At 30.9% G+C, this 23310-nt stretch overlaps 5 protein-coding genes across 5 annotated transcripts; all 5 read left to right on the forward strand.

Moving 5' to 3' along the window:
- Positions 1-5685: 5685 nt before the first annotated feature.
- On the forward strand, positions 5686-6144 carry LOC111488295 (S-protein homolog 74-like). The gene has a single exon (XM_023135994.1). The coding sequence runs from the start codon at positions 5686-5688 to the stop codon at positions 6142-6144; it is 459 nt and encodes a 152-aa protein (XP_022991762.1).
- Positions 6145-7325: 1181 nt separating this feature from the next.
- LOC111488296 (S-protein homolog 5-like) lies at positions 7326-7781 on the forward strand. Its single transcript, XM_023135995.1, has one exon. The coding sequence runs from the start codon at positions 7326-7328 to the stop codon at positions 7779-7781; it is 456 nt and encodes a 151-aa protein (XP_022991763.1).
- A 4530-nt stretch (positions 7782-12311) lies between these two features.
- Positions 12312-12770, forward strand: LOC111488297 (S-protein homolog 74-like). Its single transcript, XM_023135996.1, has one exon. The coding sequence runs from the start codon at positions 12312-12314 to the stop codon at positions 12768-12770; it is 459 nt and encodes a 152-aa protein (XP_022991764.1).
- A 6066-nt stretch (positions 12771-18836) lies between these two features.
- Positions 18837-19295, forward strand: LOC111488298 (S-protein homolog 1-like). Its single transcript, XM_023135997.1, has one exon. It carries the CDS (start codon positions 18837-18839, stop codon positions 19293-19295), a length of 459 nt encoding a protein of 152 aa, XP_022991765.1.
- Positions 19296-22754: 3459 nt separating this feature from the next.
- Positions 22755-23195, forward strand: LOC111488300 (S-protein homolog 74-like). Its single transcript, XM_023135999.1, has one exon. The coding sequence runs from the start codon at positions 22755-22757 to the stop codon at positions 23193-23195; it is 441 nt and encodes a 146-aa protein (XP_022991767.1).
- Positions 23196-23310: the final 115 nt, after the last annotated feature.

Consider the following 23310-nt stretch of genomic DNA (forward strand, 5'->3'; position numbering starts at 1 on the left):
TATTATAAATGTACGGACATGGCTGTATATCTAATAATGTCCGAGCTCCATTAGTACATATTGTCTTCTTTGAACTTTTGAAATTTTTTTTGAAAAGTTTTTAAAACTTCCCTTTATAAAAAAATATTTTGTTCTCTTCTCTAACCGATATAGTATCTCACAATCCTGGTTTTTTTGTTTATCTTGTTTTTTGGCAATAGTTGAGCAAACCGAGGCCAATTTATCAAAATGGCATATCCATGTGGTGAATGGGCTAAGCAACAACGATATGTTGTATGTTCGCTGCAGATCAAAAGACGATAATTTAGGCGAACACAATCTTAACGTTGGAAGTGAGTTCAAATGGATTTTTAGAGTAAACTTTTGGAATACAACGCTGTTTTGGTGTTTCTTGCAAAAGCCCAATGGACAAAAGCAGTCATTCGAAACATTTTGGGTCGAGAAAAGAACGTTTTGGCTCTATCACAATTGCTTCAAGAATGAATGCTTTTGGATTGCAAAAGATGATGGAATCTATTTGAAAGAGAACCCTACCAACACAGATATTTTGGTTCATAAGTGGGAATAAGTATTCACTACAAAGGCAAGGCTTTATCATAAATGTCTCTTTCTTTTCCAAATATTTGAATATCCTTTGTATTTGGTGAAGGAAATTAGAGTGTGGATGAAAAGTATGAATTTTATTAAATCATGGGTTTAATATATAACCCTCTTCTTTGTTTAATGTCTCTAAATTAATTGTTCATATCATTTTCAATTAAACTTTTATTGTTATAAGCATATTAGAAATATTAAGAAAAATGTTGATTTGATTCCCGTGAACCTGCCCCAGTCGAAACATGAAGAGATTTCTCATCGTTAGCTAAACAGGGTAAAGATGGATATTAAATTTCATGTCTTAAACCTGCCCAAATTACCACCCTACCTCTTTTTGTGAGATTCCAAATCGGTTGGGGAGAAGAACGAAACACCATTTATAAGGGCGTGGAAACCTTTCCCTAAGTTTTAAAAATCTTGAGGGAAAACCCGAAAGGAAAAGCCTAAAAAGGAAAATATCGACTAGTGGTGGGCTTGAAAAACATGTGTTCACATATAATATTTGGAGAATATATCATAATAATTAGTTATGAAATATATCTTAGATATTAATATTCTTATGACTCGATTAGTTGTATATTTTATTTTATTCTCAATATTTAATTGATTTATATTTTCTTTATTGGTAGGTATTAGTTGGTACCTTGTATCTTATTTAAACATAATGAATATCATTGAGAATACATGCGTTCGATCCCAATTTTATTGAAATTTAAATTTTTAAAATTTATGTTGGTAGAACATCATATACAATTTGTCGGGCGAATATGATCCTTGGCTCAATCATGCAATTTTTTTTTAATATACGATCCATACAACCGAAATCAACTCAACCCATAAGGCTTATGGTAAAGTTGAGTTGGGTTCATTATCTAATACAAATTATTACAATAGAAAAATTTATAATTCAACAATTGAGTTTAATCTAAAAAATATCTGTACTTAGATCCAATCCAATCTACAAACCCGTAGATGGAAAAAAGGAAATTTGAAATTAAGAGAGCCTTAAAATTTGTGGTTGTCTTATATATTTTGTGATAAGAACATGATAAATTCATCTAAACATTCATTCCCTCCTACCACTATTTTGATTATTTTTGAGTAAATTAGCATATTTAAGATTCAACAACGTCCTTAAATGGCTTGTTTAGCTATCTACTTAAACGGATAGCCATTGATATTGGCATTCAAAGAATTTTTCCAAATGGGGTTTGGACGTTATATCCATTGCACTACACATCCCTATTTATAACCCTCTCACAAACTACATTTCCTAGTGAAATATGTTAAGCAATGGATATGAGAGAGCACTTCTTCCTTTTCGTGTTTGTCTTGTCGTTAACAATGTTTCAGTCGATCAATTTCATCGACCTGGAAAGATGGCACATCCACATTTTGAATGGGCTAAGCCAGGGTCAAAGCTTGTTCGTTCACTGCAAATCGAAAGATGATGATTTGGGCATACATGATCTTAGTTTTGGAAGTGAATTCAATTGGAGTTTTAGAGTAAACTTTTGGGGTACGACGTTATTTTGGTGCTATTTGCAGAAGTCTAATGACAAATCTGTGTCGTTTGAGGCGTTTTGGGTTGAGAAGACGTCGATTTGGCTGTATTATAGATGCTATAAGTATAATTGCATTTGGACTGCAAAACATGATGGAATCTACTTGAAAGATAACCCCGTTGATAGAGATGTTTTAGTCCATAGGTGGAAGTAATATGCATAAAAAACTTAATTGTATATGGTTAATTTTGATGTATATAAAGTTCTTCCCACACCCATTTCTCTTCCCTTTGTTCTTTTTCTTTTCCTTGTTCCTATGAGTTTAACGATGAATTGCATTTCAAATAACTACAATATGGAAAAATATTTCTTTTTAATTGAATTAGAAATCGATGACAATCGTATACAGAGAGGTACATGAATGAATCGATATCATATTTGAATGAAAACGATCTGAGAATAGGATTGTTAAGAAAGACTTAAAAGAATTGAAAGTTACTGTCTATACCTTTAAGTAGCTTAATCATATAAAATTCATCACTGGACGGGCCATTAAAATGATATAGCAAGAACTAATAATTTAGATATTCCTTATAAAAATATGAATTATCTCGATCATAGATCATTAAATAAATAAATACAAAGTCATTGAGAGTCAAATTAGTGACACAAGTAAGTAATTAACACTGCACGATAAGGCTAACAAAACACCTTACCATAAAAGACATTAGGTAAAGTCTGAAACTTTTTATACCGTCTTTTGTATAGCTATAATGAATGTTATAATGGAGTATTACTATGAACTTATGTTGCATACAAAATTAGTTAGATAATTAATTTTCTTTATTTATTATTATTTATTTTTTGCCTATATATTTACCTCATGTCCAATATTAATAGACAGACCCAACAAAAATTTGGTCCGAAAATGATAAGGAATGTGGCTGCATTGTTGCTTGTGACGATAAGTTTGGTCGGGGCTTAGTTCGAGGTTGAGTCTGAGAAGATAAGTTAGAGCCGTGAATTTTCAGTTATAACATTCATTTGGTTAACGATCTAAAAATCCTTGGTATAATGGTGCACTGCAAGTTGAGGGATGATGATTTGGGAGTTCATTATTTGCCTCATCGGGGAGATGATTACCATTTTGGATTTAAGGTTAATGTTTGGCAATCAACCCTCTTTTGGTGCAGAGTGGAAAAGCAGAATGCATACATCTCTCTTGAATGCTTTTGGACAGAAGTACACCACACAAAACGTTCCATCTGTTCCTGCATAGCTTCTTTCAAAAGGGCTTCCGCTTCAGGGGTGAATGTCTTGGTGGAAGATATTATTTCTTGAAACTGAGGTTTATTCGTTTTTACGTAAGTACGTAACTCAACGAGAAATTTTCTTACTTGTTCAATTTCTAATGAATCAAGATAACCATTCGTTCCGGTATAAATAGTCATTATTTGTTCTTCTACCGTGAGAGGGGCTGATTGGGATTGTTTGAGCAACTCACGTAATCTGGACAGAAGTACACCACACGTGGTTAGTAATAGATGCCAAAATGGAAATGTAAGAACTTATATCTAAAAGGTTAAAGAGGATGGAATTTACTAAGAAACAAGGTAGCTAATACGGAAGAATTGGTTCATACTTGATAATTATGAGATAAATGAACCTTTATTATTAATTCATTTTGTTATTATTCCTCAACAAAAATAGTTTCCAAATTTTAATTTTATGACATTTTTTTTTATATTTTTAATTGAAACTATGTTGTTTCTTAAGTAATCGTGGAAATGAATACAAATGGAACTGGAGAAACCCGGTGCCTATGTGATATGAACCAAGAGACATCAATCATATAATATACTTCAATGAAGAAAAGAAAATATCGTTGAAATTATCAAATTTTATTTATTTAGGTAAGGTATCAATTTTTGGATTGTTTTCTTATATCATTAGGGAAACTATGGGGGGAATCGTATATGATAATTTCGTCTTGTACGGCTCAAACAGAAACACCCAAATGCTCGTAACACGAATATTAGTATATTTTCAAATGCTCATAACACGAATATTAGTGATATTTTATTTCACAATTGAATTAATTTAAAAAAGACTTAAAATTAATTGGTCTACACTGTCATTGTAGAGAATCTATGTTTGTTTTCCACATTTTTTATTTATTTCCTCCATTGGTATATACAAATTATCTTGCCATTTCTTTTTTTTTTTCTCATATCATATATTAAACTATAATAAAAAGACTCGGTAGATACGCTATTCAAGTACTTGAACCCGCTTCTCCCTTCAACCCTTTGAGCGAAATGCTGCAAAAGGAAGGATTTTCTTAATCCTCTCTTCCCGAAAGCGAAAGGAAGAACGTGAAATTCTTTTCCCTTTCTTCAGCAGGGACCAGGAGATTTGAAAAAGGATCTTAGAGTGTCTAGGAGGACTTAATTAATGAACGACCATCAATTCAAAAAGGTGCAATCCAACCAACTAAATGCAATTCAGATGATAATGAAGCATTTCTCTGTTTTCATTCTGAAAGGTGGAATCTAAGACGAAAAAAAGAATCAACCGTTTAAGTATTCTATCTCGCCATTAGGTAGGGTTTTATTGGTCCAAGCACTTTTTGTTGAGGAGAAACTAATCCAACTCGGAGTTGTTGATGTTTATACCGATCGATCATAGAAATTTTTTTTTCTCATTCTGAATCTATAAAATCAAAATTTTGATCAAATGATATTTCAATTCATGTCATATTGAAGAAGAATGGAGTTTATCAGAGATATTTCAATTTATGTCATATTGAAGAAAAATGAAGTTGCATACTATAAATTTTGGATGAATTACAATTTAGAGTAAGTGAGAGTTATTGTATTTCATTAATGTATTTTATGACTTTTTATTTACATTAGATTACAATTACATAATGATTAATTATGACCATTAAATATGAATGTTGCCACTCTTGCAAATGCGTTTATGGTGGGTTGAGATATTTGAAAGTATGAATGTTACAACTTTTGGAATGCTTATTGAGATATTTGATCAACAAGAATCATTCAAGCTAGACATGATCGATCCTACTTGTGGAGTGATTTGAATCTCAAACAATGTTCTTGACTTGAGATATTCGATCAATAAGGTAATCCGAATTTTACTCCTTGCAGTGATTTTCACATATCTCATTTGATAGTTTTTGGCTTGAGTTGAGTCGAAGAAGAATAGAACTTTTTCAGGTGGTATCAATGAGTTAGTTCACAAATGAAGATAAGTTTTATTAATTCATATAGTTGGTTGAATTATCTATTAACAATTAAAAATATCCATGCATTTAAAACTATCTAGCATCAAATTAGGAAGATATTAATTTTTTAGATAACCTATTTTTAATCATTGAAAATAACCATCTTTTTCTATCTTAGGCACGTAATTAGAGGAGTATTACCATGAAATTATGTTCCATACCGCAAAATTAGTTACATAATTAATTTTCTTAATCCCATTTCTTTAATTTTTTTTCTATATATTTACCTCAGGTCCAACATTAATAGATAGACCCAACAAAAATTTAGATCACAAAATGATAAGGAATGTGGCTGCATTGTTGCTCGTGACTGTGGGTTTGAGTTTGGTCGAGGCACAGCTTGAGTTTGAGTCTGAGAAGACCAATGTACAACCAATTTCCAAGTATTTCATTCATCTTGTTAACGATCTAAGCATCCCCGATATGACGGTGCACTGCAAGTCGGTCGACAATGATTTAGGAATTTATCATTCGCTTAAACTGGGAGATGATTACCAATTTAACTTTGCCTATAATTTTTTGAAACCAACTGTGTATTGGTGCAAAGTGGATAAGCCAAATGCATATATCTTTTTCCAATGCTTTTGGCCCGAGAAGAATAGCACATGGCTTCGTGATAGATGTCGAAATGGAGATGTAGGAACTTGTACTTGGAAGTTTAAAGATGGTGGAATTTACTTGAGAAACAATGCCGCTAATACGGATGAATTGGTTCACACTTGGATCAATATGTGATCAACCACCTTTATAATTTATTTTGTTCTTGAGTTATTCATTCTCATGAACAAATGAAAATGTATACCAACCTTGAAGGTGAATAAAAAGAATAAGTTGGGTATCCCTTATTGATGATTCGTTTATTTTATTTTATTTTTGTAAAGCAAAATCACCAAAATGGCTCAAATTTAAAATTTTGAAAAAGTAATTTTAAGAAATGATTGGCATATTACCAACAAAACTTAACTTAGCCAAATTAACAACTTATCAATTTATATTTTGATCTCATGATATTAAGACTTATTAACGAAAAAGATGAATGATATTTAGATTTTAGAAAAATAAATATATAAAATAATGCGATACTTTTCCCTTGTAATACCATTTCAATGTTATAATATAGTATTTATAGCTTTAATCTTATATTATAATAAAGTTAAGTGGCGTAGGCCTCCCAAAAGATAACGGAGGCGTGCAACGGTTTCCTCGAGCCAGATGGAGATTGATCCTCGAGTGTAAAGGCAGAGGGACCTGCACCTGGACAGAAAGACCCTATGAAGTTTCATTGTTCCCTCGAATTGACTTTGGACCTTTCCTGGCAGCTTAGGTGGAGGGCGAAGAAGCCCCTTCTGTGGGGCCCAAGCCATCAGTGAGATGCCTCTAGCCTTGTGTCCGGACATAATTATCGTAATAAGTATAATGTTGTACACAAGGAAATAAGAAACTTTTCATCTTAGTTTCTTTACGTGAGATCCTACATCAGTTCGAGATGAGAATGAATCATTTCTTATTATAAGTGTGTTCCAATTCCTTCCCGTATACCTCCAAAAGAGGCATTTGGTTCACGATTTAAAATCATAAAATATGTAATAAAATATAAGATATGTAACCCGCTCATAGTTTTTAAATTAAAACTAGAAAATTAGAATTAAAACTAGAAAATTAGGATATTGATATTGAAAAAATAAATTGAACGGATCTTCCACACAATTAGGAAGATGTTAATTTTTTTTAGATAACCTATATTTAATCTTCAGAAATAACCATCTTAGGCACGTAATTAAAGGAGTATTACCACATAATTATCTTGCATAACGCAAAATTAGTTGGATAATTTATTCTCTTTAAAAAAAATCTCTCTATATATTTACCTCAGGTCCAACATTAATAGATAGACCCAATAAAAATTTGGTTCGAAAATGATTAGGAATGTGGCTGCATTGTTGCTTGTGACGGTGGGTTTGGTCGGGGCTCAGCCTGAGGTTGAGTCTCAGAAGATCAATATACAACCGCTAATTTCCAAGTATTATATTCATTTGATTAACGATCTAAGCATCCCCGATATGACGGTGCACTGTAAGTCGGATGACGATGATTTAGGAATTCATCATTTACAGAAGGGGGAGGATTATCAATTTAACTTTAAGCTTAATTTTTGGAAAACAACTCTATTTTGGTGCAGAGTGGATAGGCCGAATAAATATATCTCTTTCGAATGCTTTTGGCCTGAGAGGAAGAGCTCGTGGCTTCGTGATAGATGCAGAGATGGAGATGTAGGAACTTGTATCTGGAAGATTAAAGATGATGGAATTTACTTGAGATTCAATGCAGCTAATACTGAAGAATTGATTCATAAATGGATCATTACGAGATAAAAAATCGAACCTTTATTATCAATTCATTTTGTTCTTGAGTTGTTCATGAACATATGAAAAAGTACACAACATTTCGAAGTTTAATAAAGAAAATAAATTGGGTCACTCTAGTCGATGGTTCGATTTTTTTTTTTTTTTCATACAAATATATTTCATAACTGATTTAAGTTTTTTTCCTCCAAAATTTAAAATTAATAACAAAAATTGTCAAATTTTAATTCATTTGCAGAGACACTAAAAATGATCAAATTGATGTTTAGGTTGCTAACTTGGGTAAGTTTTGAAAATTAATGAAATTTGTTGTCAACTCACGTCACTCATTACAAGCTCATACACATGCTTCTAGGGCTACTCAGTTAGCTACGAAACCTGGTGCATTACTTCAAGGGTGCTCCAAAGTTCTTCTGCCGAACATATGCCAAAACTTGAATATACCAGAAGCCACTTGTAGAATACTTGATAAAAAAATCATCTTTCAAGAACATTGTCTAGTATTATTCATATATTCGGATCAACAAAATATTATATACCAGATTATTGAAAAGTTAATAAATCTCAAACATTATTACGACCCACAAAATTAGTAAGATATTAATTTTTTTTAGATAACCTATTTTTAATCTTTTAAATAACTATTTTTTTCCATCATATGCACGTAATTAATAAAGTATTACCCTGAATTGAAAACATTTTTATAACATCTTTTATATAGCTATAATGAGTGTTATAATTATAATTTATTTAAGTTACAATGAAAACATTTTATAAAGTTTTTGTTATAATATGTTAATATAGCTAAAATAATTATATAACTATAATTTTAATGGTTATAATTATGGTAATAATCTTTTAATATTATTTCTTTTTCATTATGTAAATTTATTTAATTTAAATATAGTTAATTATATTTTGATCTAATTTAATTTGAGTACTCCTTTTTTACCTTATTTCTATTTTGTATTTAGAATTATTAATATTTTTATTGAGTTAATGAAATATTATCATTAAATTAAATTTAATAACGCAAAATTAGATAGCTCATTAATTTTCTTAAAACTATTCCATACGGTTTCCTTAATTTCTCGTTTGTGAGGTATATTTATATTCACATAATATTAATGGATTGATAAACAAAAAAAAAAAAAAAAAAGTTTAAGAAAATGATTAGGAATGTGATTATTTTGTTGCTATCATGGTGACTTTTGCTCAAAAAATGATAAGGACTGTGGCTGCATTGTTGCTAGTGACGGTGAGTTTGGTCAGGGCTCACCTCGAAGTTGAGTATGAGAGGATCAATATAAAGCTGCCACTTTCTAGGTATTACATTCATTTCGTTAACGATCTAAGCATCCTTGGTATGATGGTGCACTGCCAGTCGAAGGACGATGATTTGGGAGTTCATCATTTGCTTAATCGGGGAGATAATTACCAATTTAACTTTAGGGTTAACTTTTGGAGAACAACCCTCTTTTGGTGTGATGTGAATAGGCCCGATACAAACGTCTCTTTTCAATGCTTTTGGCCTGAGAAGATGAGCACATGGCTTCGTGATAGATGCCGAGATGGAAATGTAGGAACTTGTATCTGGAAGTTTAAAGACGATGGAATTTACTTGAGAAACAATGCAGCTAATACGGATGAATTGATTCATAAATGGACCTTTACGAGATAAAGAACCTTTATATACTGATGAATTGGTTCATAAATGAACCTTTACGAGATAAATAACCTTTATATACTGATGAATTGGTTCATAAATAGACCTTTACGAGATAAAGAACCTTTATATACTGGTGAATTGATTCATAAATGGACCTTTACGAGATAAATAACCTTTATTATTAATTCATTTTGTTTTTGAATTATTCCTGAACAAAGGAAAGATACAAACATTTGAAGTTCGAATAAAGAATAAGATGGGTAACACCCTTGAATGTTTTTTTTTTTTTAATATATTTGATAACTAAATTAAGTTTTTTTTTTTTGCTCTAAAATTGAAAATTAACAACAAAAATTTGAAATGATTACTTGTATTTCTAAATTGTTAGCATTATTTTATCATCAACGTTATAATATAGTATTTATAACTTTAATCTTATATTATAAGAAAGTAATTAGTATTTTATAATTATCGCAATAATCTTTTTATACCATTTCTTTTTTATTATATAAATTTATTTGAATATTTAAATATGATTTAAATAATTATATTTTGATATAATTTAATTTGAGTACTCATTTTTAGCTAAATCCACATCCATCCATCAAACATATGTAATAGTTTAATGATGTACACAACAAGTAGATAAGTTTCTATTCGATTAAAGAAGAGAATGAATCATTTCTTATAAGTGTGTGAAACTGACAACCGTAAGAGGTCAAAATGGACAATATCCACTAGTAGAGACATTTGGGAAACTGACAACCGTAAGAGGTCAAAATGGACAATATCCACTAGTAGAGACATTTGGTTCACGTTTTAAAATTATGAGATACGTAATGGACAATATCCACTAATAGAGGCATTTGGTTCATGTTTTAAAATCATGAGATAACAATATCCACTAGTAGAGACATTTGGTTCATGTTTTAAAATCATGAGATAACAATATCCACTAGTAGAGACATTTGGTTCATGTTTTAAAATCATGAGATACGCAAGTGTTAAGGATATTTAGTAATAAATTATAGTTTCTCTTATATATTATATTTGATATTTTATTATAAGGCAAATATTAAATATTTGACTTAATACTATATGTATATTTTCATTTATTGTTATTTCCCTTTAATACTCTTTCCATATCTTTGCAATTTATTTAATTATAAATAAGATAACTTCACACCATTTAGGTGGTGAATTAATCAAACATTCTTATGGTATCAGAGCCCTCTCGGTTTAACAACCCCGATCCTTTCTTTTCAATGGCTTTTGAATCCTTTAATCTTCTTCTCCACCACCCCTACTGGCTTTGACGCCGTAGGGGCAGTTTTCATGGCTGTCGTAGGCGGAGTTGATTGATTACTTTTTGGCTCCACCCTATTGACCTCCAAATCACCTTTCGTCATACTCTGTATATACAATCTCACCTTTTCCAACCCAATCGGTTTCCTCCTTGGCCAATATAGCCTCTCTCATTTTCTTCCCAATCAACCCTTCATCCTTCACAGAAACCCTAATCTCAGGATCCTCATCAGTGTTATCTTCAGAAATATACGGAATCTCGACAAGCCCATCAACCTTTTGCAGAGATTTACCTTCGGAATCTGGGTGCCGCACTGGCCACTTCGCCAACCAAGTTGCAGCCACCCTTCTTGCCAAAATTGGCTCCTTCGCCCAATGTGCAACTCTTTCGACTGCCCTTCTCGCCAAAATTGGCTCCTTCGCCCAATGTAGCGACTCTTTCGGCTTCAACATTGTCTTTGCCCCTTGCTCTAGGTTTCCCCTTCTACTTCTTGGGGTTAGATATATTCTCATCAGAGCCAAGGCAGCATCGTCGCTAAGCGACAATCCCTCTTCATGGGTTAAACATATTCTCGCCGAAGCCAAGGCAGCATCGCTACTGAGCGACAATCCCTTTGCAATTTTTGATGGCCAAGAAAGTGTTTCTCTATGCCTCCTCTGAACCAGGTTGTTGACATCTTCACGAAAAGTGTTTCTCAACCTCTTTGAATTTTTCAGATTCAAGCTTCACGTTCGTTTAAATCCAATGCTTAGCTTGCGGTCGAGTTTTAAGGATATTTAGTAATAAATTATAGTTTACCATATATATTATATTTAATATTTTATTATAAGACAAATATCTGATGCTAAACTAGAATTGATTAATTAGTTAACTAGTGGATCAACATGAAAAATAATTATTTGAAGTTAAATAAAGAAAGTACAGTTTTGTGGATCCTTTATATAATATTTATAGCTTTAATCTTATATTATAACTTTTTAATATAATAATCTTATATTATAACAAAGTTTGTTAGTAGTTTAGAAGGGTTAGAATTTTTTTTTAATATATATATATAAATTTATTTAATTATTTAAATATCATTTATTAATTATATTTTAATTAAAATCTACACCTATCCCACATGTAAATAAGTTTTCATCAACTTTTCATCTTAATTTCTTAATAAGGGTTACCATCAGTATTTCGTAATTCTTTTTTCTCGAGATTACTCGTTCAACTTTGGAACAGATGAGTTAGTTCACAAATGGAGAGAAGTTTTTTTAATTCATATAGTTGTTGAATTATCTATTAACAATTAAAAATATTCATGCATTTAAAACTATCTAGCATCAAATTAGGAAGATATTAATTTTTTAGATAACCTATTTTTAATCATTGAAAATAACCATCTTTTTCTATCTTAGGCACGTAATTAGAGGAGTATTACCATGAAATTATGTTCCATACCGCAAAATTAGTTACATAATTAATTTTCTTAATCCCATTTCTTTAATTTTTTTTCTATATATTTACCTCAGGTCCAACATTAATAGATAGACCCAACAAAAATTTAGATCACAAAATGATAAGGAATGTGGCTGCATTGTTGCTCGTGACTGTGGGTTTGAGTTTGGTCGAGGCACAGCTTGAGTTTGAGTCTGAGAAGACCAATGTACAACCAATTTCTAAGTATTTCATTCATCTTGTTAACGATCTAAGCATCCCCGATATGACGGTGCACTGCAAGTCGGTCGACAATGATTTAGGAATTTATCATTCGCTTAAACTGGGAGATGATTACCAATTTAACTTTGCCTATAATTTTTTGAAACCAACTGTGTATTGGTGCAAAGTGGATAAGCCAAATGCATATATCTTTTTCCAATGCTTTTGGCCCGAGAAGAATAGCACATGGCTTCGTGATAGATGCCGAAATGGAGATGTAGGAACTTGTACTTGGAAGTTTAAAGATGGTGGAATTTACTTGAGAAACAATGCAGCTAATACGGATGAATTGGTTCACACTTGGATCAATATGTGATCAACCACCTTTATAATTTATTTTGTTCTTGAGTTATTCATTCTCATGAACAAATGAAAATGTATATCAACCTTGAAGGTGAATAAAAAGAATAAGTTGGGTATCCCTTATTGATGATTCGCTTATTTTATTTTATTTTTGTAAAGCAAAATGACCAAAATGGCTCAAATTTAAAATTTATAGGGTCACAAATGCGAAGAAATTAGATTAAATATGATTTTCATTTACTTTTATGAAAATGATTTTCATTTACCGAATCATCAGTATTTGTGATATCAATATCTTGGTTTGTGATATCAATATCTTGGTTTGTGATATCAATATCTTGGTTTGTGATATCAATATCTTGATTTGTGATATCAATATCTTGATCTTCAGAGTTTAGATTGTCGGTAAAAATTAGACACGTTTGGCTTTTCTTGAACGAATTTGATGATCTTGCGCCGTCTTTTTTTTGTCTTCTTCGTCTTTGTCTTCGTCTTCTTTTTCTTGTTCTTCTTCTTTCTCCCAGCGTTCTAACTCGTCGATTAATTTGTATGACCATCGAGGAACTTCTTTATGGATTTTTCTTAGTCCAATCGAGTTTTGAAGACTTGCTTTATCGTTGTCAGGGGTTATAATTGCATCGAATAAAAATTTTAAATATTTTATTCGATCTTCTGACTCGATTTTATCTTCAATTTGTGGGTAATTAGTATTAAGAAAGATAGTATGAATCTTATTTGTCCAAACGTTCTCACTATCATTTTATGAAAATGATTTTCATACCATCACGATGATTTCAAACTATTAAATAGAGTTTAATAATAAATCATTTTTATGTTTTTTTTCCATATTTTGAAAAAGTAATTTTAAGAAATGATTGGCATATTACCAACAAAAATTAGCCAAATTAATAACTTATCAACTTATATCTCGATCTCATGATATTAAGACTTATGAACGAAAAAGATGAATGATATTTAGATTTTAGAAAAATAAATATATAAAATAATGCGTTACTTTTCCTTTATAATTCCATTTCAATGTTATAATATAGTATTTATAGCTTTAATCTTATATTATAATAAAGTTAAGTGGCGTAGGCCTCCCAAAAGATAACGGAGGCGTGCAACGGTTTCCTCGAGCCAGATGGAGATTGACCCTCGAGTGTAAAGGCAAAAGGGACCTGCACCTGGACAGAAAGACCCTATGAAGTTTCATTGTTCGAATTGACTTTGGGCCTTTCCTGGCAGCTTAGGTGGAGGGCGAAGAAGCCCCTTCCGTGAGGCCCAAGCCATAATAAGTATCGTAATAAGTATAATGTTGTGCACAAGGAAATAAGAAACTTTTATCTTAGTTTCTTTACGTGAGATCCCACATCAGATAGAGATGAGAATGAATCATTTCTTATAAGTGTATTCCAATTCCTTCTTGTATACGGATCCTCATAGACCAGTTTTAAAATGGTGAGACTGACATCGATTCGGATGTGAAAACCTCTCTCTAAAAGAGGCATTTGGTTCACGATTTAAAATCATAAGATATGTAATAAAACATAAGAAATGTGACCCGTTTTAAAATCATAAGATATGTAATAAAATATAAGATATGTAACGTGCCCATAGTTTTTAAATTAAAACTAGAAAATTAGAATTAAAACTAGAAAATTAGAATATTGATATTGAAAAAATAAATTGAACGGATCTTCCACACAATTAGGAAGATGTTGGTTTTTTTTAGATAACCTATATTTAATCTTCAAAAATAACCATCTTAAGCACGTAATTAAAGGAGTATTACCACAGAATTATCTTGCATAACGCAAAATTAGTTGGATAATTTATTTTCTTTAAAAAAAAATTTGTCTATATATTTACCTCAGATCCAACATTAATAGATAGACCCAATAAAAATTTGGTTCGAAGATGATTAGGAATGTGGCTGCATTGTTGCTTGTGACTGTGAGTTTGGTCGGGGCTCAGCCTGAGGTTGAGTCTCAGAAGATCAATATACAACCGCTAATTTCCAAGTATTATATTCATTTGATTAACGATCTAAGCATCCCCGATATAACGGTGCACTGTAAGTCGGGCGACGATGATTTAGGAATTCATCATTTACAGAAGGGAGAGGATTACCAATTTAACTTTAAGCTTAATTTTTGGAAAACAACTCTATTTTGGTGCAGAGTGGATGGGCCGAATAAATATATCTCTTTCGAATGCTTTTGGGTTGAGAGGAAGAGCTCATGGCTTCGTGATAGATGCAGAGATGGAGATGTAGGAACTTGTATCTGGAAGATTAAAGATGATGGAATTTACTTGAGATTCAATGCAGCTAATACTGAAGAATTGGTTCATAAATGGATCATTACGAGATAAAAATTCGAACCTTTATTATTTATTCATTTTGTTCTTGAGTTATTCATGAACATATGAAAAAGTACACAACTTTTCGAAGTTTAATAAAGAAAATAAATTGGGTCACTCTATTCTATGGTTCGTTTTTTTTTTTTTTTTTTTTTCATACAAATATATTTCATAACTGATTTAAGTTTTTTTCCTCCAAAATTTAAAATTAATAACAAAAATTACCAAATTTTAATTCATTTGTAGACCGGTAAAAATGATCAAATACTTTTATAGGTTAACTTTGACACATTTTTTAATATATTTTGTATTATACTAATTGATTATCTGTATTTTCTATTTTTTGTTTCGAAATATTGATGTTTATGTTGCTAACTTAGGTAAGTTTTGAAAATTAATGAAATTTGTTGTTAACTCACGTCACTCATTACAAGCTTATACACATGCTTCTAGAGCTACTCGGTTAGCTATGGAACCTGGTGCATTACTCCAAGGGTGCCCCAAAGTTCTTCCGTCGAATGCCAAACTTGAATATCACCCGAAGCCACTTGTAGAATACTTGGTAAAAAAATCATCTTTCAAGAAGATTGTCTAGTATTATTCATATATTCGAATCAACAAAATATTATATACCACATTATTGAAAAGTTAATAAATCGCATAAAATTAGAAAGATATTAATTTTTTTAGATAACCTATTTTTAATCTTCTAAATAACTATCTTTTTCCATCATAGGCACGTAATTAATAAAGTATTACCATGAATTGAAAACATTTTTATAGCGTCTAGAAAACATTTTATAATTATATAACTATAATTTTAATTTAATAATTTATAATGGTTATAATTATGGTAATAATCTTTTAATATTATTTCTTTTTCATTATATAAATTTATTTAATTATTTAAATATAGTTAATTATATTTTGATATAATTTAATTTGAGTACTCCTTTTTTTACCTTATTTCTATTTTGTATTTAGAATTATTAATATTTTTATTGAGTTAATGAAATATTATCATTAAATTAAATTTAATAACGCAAAATTAGATGGCTCATTAATTTTCTTAAAACTATTCCATACGTTTTCATTAATTTCCCATTTGTGAGATATGTTTATATTCACATAATATTAATAGATTGATAAACCAAAAAAAAAAATGTTTAAGAAAATGATTAGGAATGTGATTATTTTGTTGCTATCATGGTGACTTTTGCTCGAGCTCTGTTACAAGAATTACGTTACCTCCACCAGTACCTACAACGTATAACACTCATGTTGTTAATGGGTTAAGCAACATCGGATTAATTGGGAATTATCAGTCGAAGGACAATGATTTGGGGACTCACAATTTGCTTAATCGTGGAGATGAATACCAATGTCTCTTTTGATAACTTTTGGCCTAAGTCGAAAAACAAATAGCTCCGTAAAAGGTGCAGATATGGAGTAGAAGGAACTTGTATTTGGACCGCTTAAGAAGATGGAATTTACTGGTTTAATTTTCGTGCTAGAATGTTTGCAATTGAATCTTTACATAATAGACCAGTTTTATTAATTCATTAAACGGTTGAATTATTCATTAACTATGGATTGTTTTTTTGTTTTTTAATTATATGATAATGTATTTATTTATGTAGAAAATCTGATTCATATATTATAAGAGATTATATATTAATAATTTTCTATATTTTCTATTTTTTATTTGAAATATTGATATTAAATTTCTCGACCTATTATTACGATGAAACAAATTAGGAAGATATTAATTTTTTTTAGACCTTTTAACCATGTGTAATCCATTTAATCTTCAAAATAAGGATCTTTTTCTATCTTAGACACAGTAATTAATGGAGTATTACTATGAAATTATCTTGCATAACCCAAAATTAGATAGATAATTAATTTTCTTAATTTATCCCTTTAATTTTTTTTTTTTTTTTTTTTTTTTTTTTTTTTTTTTTTTTTTTTTTTTTTTTTTTTTTTTTTTTTTTTTTTTTTTTGTCTATATATTTNCAGGTCCAACGTTAATACATAGACCCAACAAAAATTTGGTTCAGAAAATGATAAGGGCTGTGGCTGCATTGTTGCTGGTGACAGTGAGTTTGGTCGGGGCTCACCTTGAGGTTGAGTCTGAGAAGATCAATATAAAGCCGCCACTTTCCAGGTATTACATTCATTTCGTTAACGATCTAAGCATCCTCGGTATGATGGTGCACTGCCAGTCGAAGGACGATGATTTGGGAGTTCATCATTTGCTTAATCGGGGAGATAATTACCAATTTAACTTTAGGGTTAACTTTTGGAGAACAACCCTCTTTTGGTGTGATGTGAATAGGCCGGATGCAAACGTCTCTTTTCAATGCTTTTGGCCTGAGAAGAGGAGCACATGGCTTCGTGATAGATGCCGAGATGGAAATGTAGGAACTTGTATCTGGAAGTTTAAAGACGATGGGATTTACTTGAGAAACAATGCAGCTAATACTGATGAATTGATTCATAAATGGACCTTTACGAGATAAAGAACCTTTATTATTAATTCATTTTGTTTTTGAATTATTCATGAACAAATGAAAGATACAACAAAATTTGAAGTTCGAATAAAGAATAAGTTGGGTATCACCCGTTGAATGTTTTTTTTTAAATATATTTGATAACTAAATTAATTTTTTTTTCTCTAAAATTGAAAATTAACAACAAAAATTTGAAATGATTACTTGTATTTCTAAATTGTTAGCATTATTTTTTCATCTTATATTATAAGAAAGTAATTAGTATTTTATAATTATGGCAATAATCTTTTTATACCATTTCTTTTTTATTATATAAATTTATTTGAATATTTAAATATGATTTAAATAATTATATTTTGATATAATTTAATTTGATTACTAGTTTTTACCATATATACTCGATTAATAGTTGTCTGTATTTTTTATTTCTCTTTCCAAATATTGATATTTTTGTTGCTACTTGGGTAAGTTGTATTGAAAATTGATGAAATATTTTCTATATCTAATGCAATATTATCATAAATTACCACCTAATTAGATTAATTATTGATTAATTTTCTTAAAACCAAACCATTTCCTTAATTTCTCGTTTTTGTTGGGGCTCAAGTACCTCCACCGGTACCTATAATGTATAATGTTCATGTTGTTAACAGGCTAAGCAACCTCGCGTGGGTGGTGCATAGTCAATCCAAAGATGATGAATTGGGAATTCGCAATTTGAATAATCGGGGAGATGAATACAAATGGAACTTTAAGGAAAACATTTGGATAACAACCCTCTTTTAGTGCAGATGAGGGAAGTCGGGTACCCATGTCTCTTTTGATAGCTTGACCTAAGTCGAAGAAAAACAGATGACTCCGTCAAAGGAACTTGTATGTGATGACTAAGTTTTAAATTTTTTTACCTGAAATTATTTTAATTAATAAAAAATAAGTGAAATGTCAAAATAAATTATTATGATGAACTGTGTTGCACAAAATTAGGAACACATTAATTTTTTTAGATTTTTTACAATATGTAATCTATTTTTAGTCTTCTAAATAACGATATTTTTCCATTTTAGGCACGTAGTTAATGGAGTATTATGTTGCATACCGCAAAATTAGTTAGATAATTAATTTTCTTTAATTTCTTTTTTTGTCTATATATTTACCTCATGTCCAACATTAATAGACAGACCCAACAAAAATTTGGTCCGAAAATGATAAGGAATGTGGCTGCATTGTTGCTCGTGACAGTAAGTTTTGTTGGGGCTCAACTCGATGTTGAGTCTGAGAAGCTCAAGTTAAAGCCGCAAATTTTTAGTTATACCATTCATTTGGTTAACGATCTAAAAGTTCTTGGTATAATGGTGCACTGTAAGTCAAGAGATGATGATTTAGGAGTTCATTATTTGTCTCATCGAGGAGATGATTACCATTTTGGTTTTAAGGTTAATGTTTGGCAATCAACCCTCTTTTGGTGCAAAGTGGAAAAGCAGAATGCATACATCTCTTTTGAATGCTTTTGGACAGAAATACACCACACATGGCTTCGTGATAGATGCCAAGATGGATATGTAGGAACTTGTATCTGGAAGGTTAAAGACGATGGAATTTACTTGAGGAACAATGCAGCTAACACGGAAGAATTGATTCATACTTGGATCATTACAAGATAAAGTACTTCATTTTGTTCTTTGAGTTATTCATGAACAAATGAAAAGTACATCAAACCTTTAAGTTATTCATGCTTATGAACAAATGAAAATGTATACCGAACTTGAAGGTGAATAAAAAGAATGAGTTGGGTAACCCTTGTTGATAGTTTTAAATTTTTATACATCGGTAGATACAGGCAAAAATGACCAAAATGCCCTTTTAAGTTTGACTTTGACATTTTTTTTAATGTGAAAATTAGATTAAAAGGTTTTAAAAAAACATGAAACTTATAAACTAAACACATTTTCGTTTACTTATTTTATTTTTAAAAAATAATTTGCATATTTACCCACCAAATTTAAACTATAGCTAAATTAATAACTTATTAATTATCATCTCAGATGTTTCGATCTCAGTCATTAAGACTTATGAACCAAAAAGAAGGACGATATTTGAAAAATAAATGTATAAAATAATGTACTATTTTTCACTTATAATACTATCTTTTTTTTGATGTATAAATTTATTTAATTGTTTACCTATCATTTGATATAATTTAATCGAGTACTCATTTTTAAGCTAAATTCACACCATCAAACGTATGTAAATAGGTTTAATGATGTACACAACTAAGTAAATAAGTTTCTATCAACTTTTTATCTTAGTTTTTATTTGTGAGATCTTAATCGGTTAGAGATGAGAATGAATCATTTCTTATAAGTGTATGGGTGTTTTAAAATCGTGAAACTGACAACGATATGTAATGGGTCAAGGGTCAAAATGGACAACATCCACTAGTAGGCATTTGGTTCGCGTTTTAAAATCATGAGATACGTAATGGACAAAAAGAAGACATCTTGGAAGAGATACGTTCGGGTTTCAATAATTTTGAAAAGAAATAGCCCACTTGTTTCTCGAGAAGAAATGGGAAACATAAAACATGCTCAATATCATTTGATTGAATAGTTGACCCAACTCATTGTTTGAAGAAGCCCTCCACTTCAATTGGTATTTTTTCACGAAAAGTAAACATGAGATAACAAATCCAGTCTTTCACTAAGATTTCGAATAGCTGTCCCGAATTCAAGGCGATTATGTTTTGCCTTTTCCTCGGAGGTAATGGACAATATCCACTAATAGAGACATTGGTTCATGTTTCAAAATCATGAGATACGTAACAGGCCAAAATGGAGAACAAATCGTAGTGTCACCAAGACACCGACCATCTTAGTGTCACGTTTTGCGAGTATTTTCTATTTTCTGTTTAGAAAGATTGATGTTTTTGTTGCTAACTTGTAAGTTTTGAAGATTAATGAAATTTTTTTGTTAACTCACGTCACTCAACGAGCTTGTACACATGCTTCTATAGCTACTCGGTTAGCTACGGAACCTGGTGCATTACTTCAAGGGTGCCCCAAAGTTCCTCCATCGAATTGTAGTTCTGAATCATCTCCAATAATCTCCGAATACCCCAAGGGTGCCCCAAAGTTCTTCTATCGAATTGTAGTTCTGAATCATCTCTAATAATCTCAGTTAGAATATGACACAAGAAAATATATATTTTTTTTTTTTTAAGGAAACAATATAGAGTTAAGAATAAAAAATAGAATTCAAACTAAATTGCACTAAATTCTGACAGCCTCACTTGTTGCAAGCTTATTTCTCAATAAATTCGAGAGTTTAAGAAAAACTTCAAATTCACTTTGGCATTCATTTTAGCGTGTTTGCAACTTGCTCATTAATATGTATTTTCTGCAATTCAACATCTGCGATAACACATTTCTGGAATAAGTCTCCTGAGCCACAAACATCATTGCAGCAGCTACATATTCTGCTTGACAAAGCAACCGTGTTTTGCTTTTTACTACACCATGAAATTGTAACGGAGTCTGCTCTAAAATAAAAATCTCTTGTGGAGCGTCTGTCATTCACGTCACCAGCCAATTAACATCCACAAAACCATTAGGATTTTTATCAGGTTGAGCACCCCGCCCCACTGGTCCAAAGTTATTGAAACCCGACTCAACTACACCTGAAGAAATGCCTCTTCCAGAACCAGGAGAAACTGGTGGGCCGGACTGTTTTGCCCACTCTTATATTGAGGAAACAAAGGGTATAAAGTCTTTTTGTAATCCACTATAATCGAGCATCACTCCCTAGCTCCTCAGCATCTAATTCTAAAATTTAGAACACATATTTTTTCACTTTCAATAAATATTCTTCAACAGAAAAATTACCTTGAGTTACCATAACTAGTTCATTCTCTAGAAATTGCAATCAAGCTTCTTAGTGAACAGCTTTGAAGTGTTTCCCACACTTGCTTTGGTGACTTTAAATCACGAACATGATCAATATATTCCTTGCTAATCAAAATTCGTAAGGTAAATAAAACTTTTTCACATTTGATCTTCCATTTTCGGCGTAATTCAGTATTCTGTGGATTTCAATTAAATCCCACAAATTTTGCCGCTGTAGATAAGTTTCGATACATAACTTCCAATAATTAAAGCTTCGATACATAACTTCTCATAATTATAATTATTCCCAACAAGCTTTTTCATAGCTATACCCATAGAAGCACTTCTATCATTCATCTCGTTAAGTAATAATATCAAACCTTGGTTACCAACTTGACTCTGATACCAACTAACACAATATCTACAACTCAAAAGTGTTAATAGATATGAAAATATTATTACTCGATAAACAATATAGAGTTAAGAATGAGAAATAAAATTGGGATGAAAGTTCAAACCTTCATGGAATTTACTTGAGAAACCATGTAGCTAACTGATGAATTGGTTCATACTTGGATCATTACGAGATAAAGAACCAAACCTTTATTATTAATTCATTTTGTTCTTGAATTATTCATGAACATATGAAAATATATCGGAGTTAGGTTATTGATTAAGGTGAAGTTTTGTAAAAACTCTGCCTTCTTTAAAATATCATGACCCGTTCCCAGGTTGAGCACCCTTTTCAAGGAAATATTGAATAACAGGAACATTTAAATAGGTTTGATTCTTTATCGGATCAAAAAACCCACTTTACGAATATCTCTTCCTTCTCTTCGAACTCGAACATCAATTACAATGATTTGATAAACGGTTCATTGGAATAGTAGTAGCATTTGGTTCACGTTTTAAAATCATGAAATACATAACAAGCTAAAACAGATAATATCTTATGTTTCATTTTTCCGAACGGTACTTCCGTTGATTCAAAATCATCCCAAAAAAAATTCAAAATGGATAAGAATATATCATGGTGTATCATGCAAACCTTTTTACCATATATTTAACCGTTGTCTGTATTTTCTATTTATATTTAAGGTAAGTTTTGAACGTTACTATAAATCAAATAATAAATTTATTCATTTTCTTAAAACGTTACATGCTTTTCCTTAATTTATGTTTGCGATGTATATTTATATTCACATAATCAATACATAGATGAACAAAAAAAAAATTAGGAAAATGATTAAGAATGTGGTTGTTTTGTTGTTGGGCATGGTGGCTTTTGTTGGGGCTCAGGTTCCGGGAATTATATATCAACCGAAACCTTCAAGGTATTACGTTCATGTTGCTAATGGTCTAAGCACGCTTCCGTTGACAGTGCATTGTCAGTCCAAAGACGATGATTTGGGGATTCACCATTTGCCTAATCGTGGAGATGATTTCCAATGGAACTTTAAGGTAAATTTTTGGGGAACAACCCTCTTTTGGTGCAGATTAGAGAGGCCGGATGCATATGTCACTTTTGAAACTTTTTGGCCTGAGTCGAAGAACACATGGCTTCGTGATAGGTGCAGAAATGGAACTCAAGGAACTTGCTTATGGATAGCTAAAGATGATGGAATTTACTTGTTTAACTTTCCTGCTAATAATGACGAGTTGATTCACAAATGGATCTTTTAGTCATTCATTTTGTTCTTGAATTATGCCCGAACAATAAATAAAAAATATACAGCAGAATAAAGTGAATAATTTGGGCAGCGTTGGTTGATTGTTCGTTTTTTTTTTTTTTTTTTGG

Source organism: Cucurbita maxima, unplaced genomic scaffold, assembly GCF_002738345.1.
Source record: "Cucurbita maxima cultivar Rimu unplaced genomic scaffold, Cmax_1.0 Cma_Scf00013, whole genome shotgun sequence".
Classification (NCBI taxonomy): domain Eukaryota; kingdom Viridiplantae; phylum Streptophyta; class Magnoliopsida; order Cucurbitales; family Cucurbitaceae; genus Cucurbita; species Cucurbita maxima.

Bases quoted from the DNA above. Each gene is read 5' to 3' on its own strand.
- LOC111488295 (XM_023135994.1), top strand. From the start codon at position 5,686: ATGATAAGGAATGTGGCTGCATTGTTGCTCGTGACTGTGGGTTTGAGT.
- LOC111488297 (XM_023135996.1), top strand. From the start codon at position 12,312: ATGATAAGGAATGTGGCTGCATTGTTGCTCGTGACTGTGGGTTTGAGT.
- LOC111488298 (XM_023135997.1), top strand. From the start codon at position 18,837: ATGATAAGGAATGTGGCTGCATTGTTGCTCGTGACAGTAAGTTTTGTT.
- LOC111488296 (XM_023135995.1), top strand. From the start codon at position 7,326: ATGATTAGGAATGTGGCTGCATTGTTGCTTGTGACGGTGGGTTTGGTC.
- LOC111488300 (XM_023135999.1), top strand. From the start codon at position 22,755: ATGATTAAGAATGTGGTTGTTTTGTTGTTGGGCATGGTGGCTTTTGTT.